At 43.4% G+C, this 12,547-nt stretch overlaps 1 protein-coding gene across 1 annotated transcript in view; it reads right to left on the bottom strand.

Annotated features, from left to right (window-relative positions):
• Positions 1-8,755, bottom strand: part of GOLGA7B (golgin A7 family member B) — a 47,214-nt gene extending 38,459 nt beyond the window's left edge. Inside the window, exon 1 of the mRNA XM_042459481.1 lies at positions 8,642-8,755. Within this exon, the coding sequence (XP_042315415.1) occupies positions 8,642-8,713 (72 nt within the window). The 5' untranslated portion in view covers positions 8,714-8,755. The remainder of the gene's footprint in view (positions 1-8,641) is intronic.
• Positions 8,756-12,547: the final 3,792 nt, after the last annotated feature.

The following is a 12,547-nucleotide window of genomic DNA, read 5'->3' as shown; positions in this document are numbered from 1 at the left end:
GTCAAGGAAAAGGTAGAATTTAAACCTTAAGAAACCAGTTCTGGGAGTTGCCCTACAAGTTTCGCAGGCAGCTCAAAGAGAAGAGGACAAAGGAAGTAGCCTCTCTCCTAATGAGCGAGTGATTGTCTTAACAGCTCTGCCATCTAGATATTTGTCTTCCCCTGAAAAGTGTCAGACCTCTTCTTTGTGTATCCATTGTGTAAGTTTCAGCTTAGACAAAAGATAGCCATCAAGACCTTTGTTCGCCAGGCTGCCATAGCCTGAGGTTATGTTTCGCAGTATAAATAGGACCCAGATTCCTGCCCTCATTGGGCTTGTGAGCTTTGAGTTCCAAACCTGAAACCTTGCTTGTTGAGCTGCTGCTCCAGGCTTGAGTTCCCCGAGCCTTGGGCTCTGCTGAAAATCACTTGAGCTAAGCCAATGCTCACTGTCTCTCGGGCCTCTGGTTAGCTTTTGCCCGCTGGAACTCAACTCCTAGCCACCGTGGTTGCCACTTGCTTTCCCCGTTCTCGTGGCCATGTCTCACCATCCACCATCTCTCAATCCGTAGCCTCGGAGAAGACTCCTAAGGTAAATATTCCAACAGTGCCTCTATTCTTTCTCCTTTACTCCCAAACTCTCCCCCTCCCTCGCTTTAGCATTGTATGTGTGTGTGCGTGTGTGATCCCCTTTGTTGTGTGGCTTTAATAAACGTGTTATATTTTTATTGCAACTCATTGGCATTGGAGTCTCTGTTTCTTGGGGTTGGACTAGATGACCTCTGGTATACACATAGGGACACGATCCGCTGTGTGTGTTGTTAGGACACGCCTCTCGTAAATTTGAGCTAATTAAATTCCCCTAATTCGATCCTTCCTAACAACTCCTAGATCCCTTTAACGTATAGTTTCATTCAGCCAGATGTCCCCATCCTATATCTGTGCATTTCATTTTTCTGCCCTAAGTGCAGTACCTTACATTTCTCCGTGTTGAATTTCATTTTGTTAGCTTTGGCCCAGCTTTCTAGTCTATTCAGATCATTTTCAATTTTGATCCTGTCCTCTGGAGTATTAGCTATTCCTCCTAATTTGGTGTCATCTGCAAATTTGATGAGTATGCCCTCAATTCTGTCATCCAAGTCATTGATAAAGATGTTGAATAGCACTGGGCCCAGGACAGAGGCCTGTGGGACCCCACTGGTCACTTCTCTCCAGGATGAAAAGGAGCCATTGTTGAGCACCCTTTGGGTTCGGCCAGTCAACCAATTACAAATCCACGTAACAGTTACCTTGTCTAATCTACATTTTGCAAGCTTGTTTGAAAATGTCATGGAAAATCTTGTCAAAGGCCTTACTGAAATCAAGATATACTATATCCACAGCATTCCCTTCATCTAACAAGCTGGTAATTTTATCAAAGAAAGAGATCAGATTTGTCTGGCATGACTTGTTTCTCTGAAACCTGTGTTGACTTTTTGTGATTATGGAATTGCTTTCTAGATGTTCACAGACTTTCTGTTTAATGATCTGCTCCAGAATCTTTCCTAGTACTGATGTCAGACTAACTGGACGATAATTGTTGGGATCCTCTTTTTTCCCCTTTTTGAAGATGGGGACAACGTTTGCCCTCCGCCAGTCGGCTGGGACTTCTCCTGTTCTCCAGGAGTTTTCAAAGATTATTGCCAATGGCTCCGATATTACATTTGCCAGTTCTTTAATGACCCAATGTGATTCCAAAAAAAACTACTTAAACCAGGCAGCACTGCAACAGAAGGGTTCCAAGGTGCAACGGATCGGGGAACTGGGAAATTATATGTAGCATTCTCCCAATGCCTTGTGAGCAACAATTGTGGCAGGACTCCAGCTATCTGTTCTCAAGGTGCCCTGCTTTGTAAAACATTACTTTCCACACCCTGATCTGCATTACCTTGGAAATCCTTCTGCTGAGGTGCTACCAGCCACAAAAGGTAGGTGGGATGGGAAGTGGCCTCATCAGATGTAGCTATGACAAAGCTCTATTGCCACAATACAGCATCTTGGCCAAATATTTTTAAAGTGAGGGTACCACTTTGGTGAGCTTTCTGTCTGCTTGCACACATGTGGCCAGTATGAAATGTGGCAGTTTTTTTAATAAAGCCTTCCAATAAGTATTCAGGCTCAAATAATTACACATTCATCTCCTTACCACAGTCTGCAAGGCTCAATTCTTTTTTTAAAACTCAAGGCTTCTTTATATTTGCATGCAGTTTAGGGTTGGCCCCAGCGGAAATTTGTTTAATTGCAAAGAGCACTGTAACTAAAAGGTGTGCAGATAAAATGAAAAAGGGAAAGGCCAACATTATGGGATGATGAAGTAGGGAAGATAAAAAGTTTAAAGGAGGATAGCAAGAAATATAAATGCAGAATTTTGCAGGAGTAAAATGCTTTTGGGAAGCCAACCAATAGGGCCCCAGTAGACACTACCAGCAGACTTGCTGCTGATGCAGGACCTGGCAAGCCCAGAGGTTCAGGAGACTCATTTTCTCTGAGTCTGTCTATAAAGACCCACATATCACATGGAGACTCACATGGCTTGAATGTTTCTTCACACTAAAATATTAGAAATAAAATAAAAGATTATAATCATCCTTAGCATAGTCAATTTTAGAAAGAATGTTTCTTTTCCAGAGTGTGCTAGTTTTCTATATATTTTTTTTCAAACTTCAGAGAGGTAATCCAATTTGTAAGCCAACTGTCCATGCCATACAAAAATCCAATTGTAAATCCTAAAAATGGTAGGGATAACAGAGACTTGGCAATTTAATCCCCTGCATTGAATCAGGATCTGGTATACCCTTCCATTAAAAGATCTATTAGATTCAGTGTCCTCCATAAGATATCACCTTTTAATTCACTTCCAGTCCAGATATTGCTGTACTAGAGCTCTGTTCATCCCCCACTACTAGCCAGCTGAGGTTGCTGGGAACTGGAATACAGGAGGATAGCAAGTTCCTCAGTTCTGCAATGGATTCATACTATAGATCAAGCAGATAATATGAAGCAAATTTCATTTCTCCAAGTGCAGTAAAAGCAAAAGCAGAAACACATTAAAGGAAAACTGAAGGATGTTACTGATGACATAAAGATGGAGGATGGTCAGCACAATGATTCCTGGCTCTACAAATTTGCAGATATTGATGGACAACAAGTCCCACCATCCCTTGCCATTGGCTATGCCAGCTATTGCTGATGGGAGCTGTAGTCCAAAAATATCTGGCAGGCCACTCATTCCCCATTCTTTGCTTATCACATGCTGCTTTCCAGGCTTAATGTCACACATAGTCTGCTGATCCAAGTGTCTAAGAAGTACAGCATCACCTCCATACGCCTCTTCCCTTTAACTTTCATCACCACTTGCAGCTGCTGTACTACTTCACTAAGTCTATTATAGCCAGGCTGTCATCAACTGCCTGCTCAAGCCTTCTTCAAAGTAACAGAAACAGAATGAGCAGTTTGGCTAGGAGCCTGTCAGCTGCACTCCAAAGCAAGGATGGGGAGGGGCTAACACCAACTGGAATACTCTTAGCAACACAACAGCCAAGCCAAGTGATAGCAGAAGCTGCTGGAAATAGGCCCTGACCTTTCCAGAAAGGCACCAGGTGTGCATGGAAGGGGAATTTCCAGAAACCTTCTTCTATGGGTACCTTTGTGGGTAGGAGATGCATTCAGAAGCATGACCTTTGGGGGAATGATTTAAAGTATGTTTCATCTCCTTTGTCCCTCCCCAGGTTGGCAGACAAAGATAACTGAGGAAAGAGCATGACTAATTGTGAAGGGAGGGAGGAAGAACGGAAGAAGCAGTTATTTCTCCTTGCAGATGGGCATCAGGACATTGCTAGCATTGGAGAGGGTAGGCCCTTATTTGGGTTAGAATAGATTTTCTAATGCCAGAATCATTAGGAAATTACTTTTTGACTACAACGTCCAGAATCCCTTTGCCAGCACTTGAGGATTCTGGAAATTGTCATCCCAAAGGGATATCTCCCCTCAACCCTGATCCTTGCAAGGATGCCAGCCATGCCAATGTTTATCTGACAGAAAGAATTACAAGAAACCACCCAGAAATTATGATAGGTCTGCTGGGGATGAAACCTAGCAGGCCTGCTAGAGATTTGCTATGGGGCACCTTTTTCTGTACATTCTTTCCCCCCATCTTTCCCCAGCCCAAGCATGAGCCAAATGCAGCCCTCCAGATATTGGTGACTGCAGCTGCCAGCAGTGTTCACTATACTGGCTGAGATGGGAAATGCAGTCTAATAACAAAAGCCACTCACTACCCACCCCTGGTGCCATGTGATATTGTTGCTATCATTGATCAAGGAGAGTACTGCATGCTCCATGAACCACAAGAGAGGAGCATCCCTGTTTTCAAATGGGCTAATGATAGAAGTGGACAAATCTTGACTATCCTTATTGGATTGTAACTCCCAGAATTCTTCATCATTGGCTATGCAGGCTAGGACTGATAGGAATTGTAATCCAACAACATCTGGAGGACCATACTTTGTTCATTTCTGTGATAGACCATGATGTGGTAGACTAATTTTTCAGTCCACATCAGCATAGCTGATGCAAAGAAATTCCATATATTTTATCAGTAAAAGCCTGTGTCACCAGATGTGGTGAGGGCTAAAGGGATAAAAGGCAAGGCACATTAATAGAAAAGACAGTGCCTTGCAGTGGGCATCCCTAACACATCTGGGCTATGTGAGCCCTTGTTCTCATCTAAAAGGACTCCTCTTATAGAAATGATGCATGATAGCCAAGATAATAAAGCCATATATCTTCTCATGTAAAAATTAATGTTGCCAAAGCTAAAAGCGAACCACGAAGAAGAGAGAACTCTGTTATCGACATGTTTGACTTCTCACTCACCTCAACATTAGTGGGTGGGGGGACAGAGCAATGTGAGTTGTAGTCCAACATATCTGGAAGGCACTGGGTTGGGAAAGGTTGTGTTAGGGCACAATGGGTAAAGTGTGGCCCTGCAGATTTTGCTGTGTTGCAAATTCCATCCCTTTTCAACATGGCCATGTTGGCTAAGGATGATGGGAGTCACAACCCAACAACATCTGGAGTACCACATTTTGCCCATCCCAGTTTTAGAGGAGCCTAAGATGAGAACATGACAAGAGGAGTGTCTGAACTATCAGAATTTGTCTATCATCTAGGAAAATACAACTTGGACCACAGAAATACCAAATTAGTTTTTGATTCTCCCTTTTAACAATTTGATGACTGTAAGGGATATCCGCAATGGTGACTGTAATAGTCTCTATATGATTGTAATGAAATGCAACCTAGCAACTTGTGTTATTGTCCTTGCATATTGGGTTTATGTTCATTGTTAAATGTTCAAATAATGAATTTTGTATTTTAGATTTACCTTTTTTAAAAAACAGTCTATGTCTTCCTGTAACCACTGCCAGCCCTCTTACCACATCCCCTAGTTCCCTGTGACTCCCAATAAACCAGAGCCATTTCTGTGCCCACTTTGTGCTTAGCTGCCCCAACCCAGAGTTCTACAAAATGCAGATTCCCTGGTCAGACCAAGAGGAAACCAGTAGGAGGTTGCTGTCACAATAACTGAGACACAACTGAGAGCCTTATCACATGGAGGGTTTTGCAGCTCTGTTCCAACGCAACTGCGGGTCCAACCATGTGGATTCACGCTAAAACGTGATGTATTATCTCACGTAATTGCTTTCTATGGGGAGTTGTTCTGAGGCGCTTCCACAGTCAATCCAAAATGACTCCTCATTTTGGTGAATTAGGTAACAAGCACATTCATAAAAATTGCTTCTAAGCTCACTTCGATTTCACTCCGAATTGGTCTGGTGTGGAATGCAACTTTGCTTCCATCCTAGTACACCCAAGGTCCCACATTTCCCATGATGCTGCGCTGCAATTTTGCCCCATTTGCTTCTGGAGGGTGCTCCTTCAAGAACAGAGGGGACGTTTGGATGTAGCTGACAGATGAAGTGAATGAAACAGGAGGCTGGGGGGAGAGCAATGGAAGGGGCCATCGGAGGCAGGGGGGAGCAACAAATTCCAACTCCCAGAATTCCATAGCCTTGAGCCAAGGACCCCACAACAAACTCCAACTCCCAGAATTCCATTGCACTGAGCCAGAACAATTAAAGTGGAGTCAAACAGGATTATTTCCCCAGTGCACTCCTCCAAAATGGGTCTCCTTCAGATTCAAAGGATTTACTTCCAAGTAAACCTGCAGCTTCTACACTGATTATTTTGCAGAGAAATAAATATTATTATTATTATTATTAATTCAATAATAATAATAATAATAATAATAATAAGGTATTAGTTTGCTGAGGCACCAGAGCTCTCTGGCAGAGAAGGCTTAATGTCTCACAACACTACATTTCCCAGAATTCCATAGCACTGAGCCAGGACAGTTAAAGTGGAGTCAAACCAGATTATTTCCCCAGTGCAGATGCAACCTGAGAGAAGGCAACTGTTACAAAGGGAAGGAGAGTGGATTGGATTCAGGGAAGTGGTATTTTAGGGAGCATGGAGAATAAGGGAAACCAGACACACTCAAAGGAAGCAGTTGGGGGGGATGCAGGGAAATCTGACAGAAAGGACCAGGACACATTCTTAGGAAGCAAGGAGCATGGAGGGAAATCTGACAGGGGGGATACATTCGAAGGAAGCAGGTGGAAGATGCAGGGAAATCTGACAGAGAGGACCCAGGACACATTCTAGAGTAAATCAAGTAAAAAATAGAATAAAACAGGAAGAAGAAACGTGAAGCTGTCATTCACGTGAGGCTAGCATTCCCATGAAACTGGAACCAGGAAGTAGCCCCCTTCTTCACCCTGGAAGTGCAAAGGTTCACGATGCATTCAGACCCCCACTGAGCATGCACAAGGGTCCCAATTCAAATAGTTGAATCCACATGGTGTATACTGGTGTGGTAATTCAATGTGCACTCGCTCCGCTTTGACTCAGGAATGGTCACAATTTCGTTCTTCACGTGTGATAATTCATCACGTGAATTGCCTTGGATTCGAAGTGAGTCTGCTTCACTCTGGCTACGGGAGGGCCACGGAAGGGCTTTGGATTACAGTTCCAGTTTCACGTGTGATACGGGCCACAGAAACTTTCTGGAGCCACATGGGAGGCTGGTGGGAAGTGGTGTCAGGGGACTGTTTCTGCAAAGCTCCTGATCCTAAAAAAAAAGGTAACTTTGTTGAAGGGTGTTGTTGGATTCTGAACTAAATCCACCCAGTGGGATGTCCTCTTGCATAAAGAGCTTTTCTATTCATACTTTATCCTCTCCTGGCCATCCAGAGTTGGCTGGCTGATAGGGAGAGCATTCATAAATACACTGCTGGAGAAGAGGAGATTATCAGAGCAGCCAGCATCCCTAAGAATGAGGAAAGACCCTACTGCATAAAACCCCCTCCCCTGGCACAACATTCCCCAATATTTTTTTCCAAGAAAAGGAACTCAGCCCCTGGGTGGGAAAGGACAGAATGCGGTAGGCAGCAAATATCTCTGCAGTTCTTTGATGAGAGCCAGGAAGGATTTATTAGTATGGGAAGCATGAGCTGCAGCAATAGGAGCATGGCACAGGGCACAAGCTAAGCAACCTCCATATGCATTTCACTCTCCTCCTCCTCCTCTTCCTTGCCCTGCCAGCTTCACAGCCAGGCTGAATCTTGGCCAAAGATACATTCCAGCATTTCAGGGAGGACAAAAGTGCAAGTGTGTGTCAGAGAGGTGAGGAGAGGTTGTCAGCCAAAAGAAGTGTGAGCCCACCAAGTCTGTGTGTTTGTGTGCTGTGTGCGTAATCACACAAGTAAAAGGGCTTTGTGAGGGGCACCACTTCTAAGTGTCTGACCATTCTAAGTGCCTGGTCATGCTCAGAGTTGCCACCAGCTCATGCCAGGAGCTAGAAACTAGAGCTTCTGCCAGCTTCATGCCACACACCTGCTGTCATTCCTGACCATACTAAAAAGGGAAGAGTGGATATGGTTCCCTGCCATGCAGTTCTCTGCAGTCTGAGAATGTCCTTAGCTTTAATGGCAAAATTTCCATCCCAACACACATACACAGAGGCATTATGACACTGTATACCCTGTCTCTGCTACATCACCTGCCCCTTTCTTTCCAAGTATTGTTCCTTTAGAAAGTTTCCCTGTTTTCCCAAAGGGATTTTTTCATAGTTCTATTTGAACTCCTCTCTTCCCTTACAGTCCCATCTATAGCCTTATGTTTTGCTGGTGCCTGCAGATCCGAGCAGCCAGTTGTAACCAACAGCCTCCATAAATTTCAGGCAGCAGAAAGAGCAAATGACAAGGACATGGAGGGATCAGAACCTGGAGAGTGGAGCGGAACAGAGCAGAGGATGGAGCAAGACTCCGCTGTTCCAAGGTACATTGCTAACCCAGGCTGTGTGTTTCCTGAAGAGGACAAAAGAGGACAAAACAGAGGCTGCTGCTCAGGCGAAAAGCTGTAGGTCTGGTCTCACCATAGTCATTTGGCCTTGAAATCATATAAAAAGAATGAACTATACAACAGCAATAGGGGTGGCAAGAGGCTAGGAGTTGCCTATCAACACTGCTGATGAGGGAGAGAAGGGGATGGGATTGCAGTACCTGAAGTGCAAGGGTAGTCTCCGTCTCAGCTGCAGGTCTTTCCACATTTTCAGATGAATGTCCAGCCCCCATTGGCCTGCTGCAAAACTAGCTTCTCTTCCTGACTCCCATGCTGCCTTGCTGAGCTCAGTCTGTCACTGACAGGCACAGGTGCTCACCAGGCCCTACCAGTGACACTGACAGTCCCCCTTCTGCCAAACTCAATCCTGTTGCAAATGCTACTATTGGAGTTTAGACACAATGGGTCAGGAAGAGAGGGTGAAGAGCAGAACTTTGCATGTTTACTTTTCAGACTATAACTCTTAGAAAACTCTTGTCAGTTAGGTTATTGGCCATGCTGGCTGTAGAATTTTGGGACTAGTAGTTCAGAAGAACTATTTTTTTTCCATTTGGTGGAGAGGTGCAGATGGAAAATTTATGGTTTTCTAGTTGTCTTGGATTTGGGTTAAAAACTCACCTCTGAAGGCTGTCACTGGTATATGTGGGGAAGAAGAACTCATGACAGTTGAAAGACAGAAGCCAAGAGAGAGGGAAATCAAAAGCTACTGTCAACCTCTGTGATGCTTTGACAACAAGGCACCCAAACTGTAGCCTACAAGTGACAAACAGTCCTGGAGAACCAACTCCTTTGAGTTCTAGCCACTTGATAAAATCCAGATTTGTACACTTGTGCATTCAGTGAAGAACTGCTTTTGAGAACCTTTGGGAAACTATAATTAATAAACAACACAAGAACAAGAATGTTAATTGGTACATCATTCATAGAGCAATTAACTCCTGCTTTACACTGTCTTGACAGGCTTCCAGTTTGTTTCTGGGCCTAGTTCAAAATGTTTATTCTGACTTTTAAACAGGGTGCAGAAATGAACTATGAGTGAAGACAGTGCAAACCAGGAGTTAATTGCTCTATGGATCATGCACCAATTGATATTCTTATTCTTATCTTCTTGAACTGGGATAGGCAGCTTGTAGCATTTCAAATGCTGGATTTCAACTCCCATCATCCCTCACCATTGTATATGCTGGCTAGGATTGACAGGAGTGTCCAACTACATCGGTAGTGTAATAATTTGCATATCCCTGCCCTGAAAGGACTGAGATCAAGGAAATATCCCCAGGACCACTTTCTTCCATATGAACCTGCCCACAATTGCTAAAGGAGTAGAGGAAGTGAGGTAAACAGAGAAAGAACAAGACTAGAGACACACAGGGAATGATAAAGGATGACAGAAAAGTCTGAACAGAGTGACTGGATAGAAAGACACAGAGTGAAGTGAGAGAGAACGTACCCAGAAAAATAGAGGAGTGAGATGAAGAGAGATCAGGACACCAGGGAAAGATATCAAGAAAGAGATATATGAGATGATGAAACATTTGAAGAGACTGTTGGTCTGCCTCTGTCGGTTAAGATTTCTGAAAAATTGTCTTATGGAGTATTGTTGATGCGGATGAGGAATGAATTCTGGCTGGCCTATTGTTTATATTTATAGCTATAGATTTTCTTCCCTGCATCTTTTGTCTCTGTGTATATCTATTTCTTTTTATCCTCACTCATTTCCTTTCAATAGTTGGAAGGGTCAGAAATAGGGGTGTTGTTTTTTTCTTAAAATTCATGTGCTGTCTTCTCTCCCCAACTCAAAACAAAGAAGGTGGAGTGAAAGCATGGGTAAGATTTTTCACATGAATTCTGGTAAGGTTTTTAGTGCTGTGATATAAGAATGTTAAATATAAATGAATCAACAGCCACATTTCTATACTGCAACCTATACTTTATGCATTTGTTATTGTTGTTAACTACCTTCACATCGATCTCGACCCATGGTGACCCTGCTGATGAGACATCTCTAAGACCCTCTACCCTCCACTGCTCTGCTCAGCTCCTGCAAATTCAGACTCATGATCTCTTTAATGGAGTTCATCCATCTAGCATGTGGCCTTCCTCTTTCTACTTCCCTCCACCTTTCTTAGCATTATAGTTTTTTCAAACAATTAAACCTTCTCATCCAAAGTACACCAGCCTAGGTTTTGTTGTCCTGGCTTCCAGGGAGATTTCTGACTTGATCTGCTTAGGACCTATCTATTCGTCTTTCTGGCTATCCACTGAATCCTCAGCACTCTTCTCCAGCACTACATCTCAAATGAATTGATTTTTTCCTATCTTCTTTCTTAACTGTTCAGCTCTCACATAGTGATAGGGAATACAATGGCTTGTATGATTCTAACTTTTGTGCTGAGTTGTATATCTTTGCATTTTATGATCTTTTCTAGTTCTTTCATAGCTGCCTTCCCCAATCTTAATCTTATTCTGATTTCCTGCGTGCAGTCCCGATTCCTATCAATGTTTGATTCCATATACAGTATAAGAACTCTTTTACTATTTCTATTTCCTTATTTTCTAATTTGAATTTGTGTTAGTTCTCCATGGTCATTATTTTTGTTTTCTTTATGTTCAACAGTAAGTCTGCCATTGCACTTTATGCATACCCCAATGCAATTGTCCCAACGCGCATTGGTCCCATTGTGCCTTGGTCCCAATGTGCATTGGGTTCCATTGTGCATCAGTCCTGATGTGCAGCAGTCACTTTGCTGGCTCCCCTACACAGTAACGTAACAGCAGCCCCTTGTTGAATACAGACATTGCAAAAATGCTCAATTCTGTTTCCTGAAGACATACGTCCACTTACAAAGTGAATTCCAGCCAGCATAATTAAAATCAACACTCCCTTTTCAATGTCAACAATCAAGTGAAACTTAGCTTTTTAGTGTCAGCATCATAAGTAGCACTTTCTCCACTAACTTTCCTATCTCCAATGAAGGCTATATGTGTGAGAGAAACAGGCCCTACTCAGTAAGTGACTGGAGTGAATTGAGCCAGTGTGTCTTCCTTCCCAAAGGTCAATATCCCCTGTAATGCTGGGAGATCAGAGGGTACAGTAATGAACGTGTCTTGACAGACAAGGAAAACAAGCCATCTGGCTGTAAGCCTACTCTACACAGGCCTTTCATAATCCCCTGATCAAAAAAAGTAATTCCCTGGTCTTTGAATTCACTCTTACCACTCTCTCTCTCTTTCTCTCTTAACCTCTGATGTTTAGGACAAGGAATTAGAAGGTATGGTGACAGAACTCAGACAGTAGCTGAATAACAGAATTTGGAAAGATGGTTTGGACTGCATCTCCCAGAATCCCCCATGGATTTGCTTTTCATACTCCATTGGATACCTGGCTTCACATAATCCTGGAAGTCAGAGAGTCTCAGAATTGAAAAACATTGGATACCCAAAAGGAAAGAGGAATCTCATCTTCTTTGGAGAAGAAAGATAGAGACCGAGATTGAGACATAGAAATAGAGAAAGAGAGGGAGGTGCTTCCCTTCACCACCAGGGGAAATGGGATTTGTGTAGCCTCTTAGCCCTGAGTTATTCCAGAATGTTTGCAAGCACTAGCAGCAGGTCTGAGGTCCTACTTTGGCTTCTGGGACAAGGCAGTGCTTCTCTAGAAGAAGACAAACAGAATGGGAACATAGCAAAGAAGACTCAGTTGCCAACATCAAGACTTGGGCTGAACGGAATGCCCTTAGAGCACATTTTTCCCTTAGAGCAGGGGTAGGCAGAGTTCAGCCCTCAGAGCCTTTGAAGTCTCCCTAGAGTATTAAAAAGTGAATATAAAGAGTGGGATGGGTGTCTCTACCTCTAGAGCAGTGGTTCCCAACCTTCCTAATGCCGTGACCCTTTAATACAGTTCCTCATGTTGTGGTGACCGAAACCCATGAAATTATTTTCGTTGCTACTTCATAACTGTAATTAAATAGGTGTTTTCCAATGGTCTTAGGCGACCCCCATGAAAGGGTCATTCGACCCCCAAAGGGGTACCGACCCACAGGTTGGGAACCACTGCTCTAGAGGCT

The sequence above is a fragment of the Sceloporus undulatus genome, chromosome 3 (assembly GCF_019175285.1).
Source record: "Sceloporus undulatus isolate JIND9_A2432 ecotype Alabama chromosome 3, SceUnd_v1.1, whole genome shotgun sequence".
NCBI lineage: Eukaryota > Metazoa > Chordata > Lepidosauria > Squamata > Phrynosomatidae > Sceloporus > Sceloporus undulatus.
Note: the sequence above shows the minus strand (reverse complement) of the source record. Positions and strands in the feature narration are given on the sequence as shown.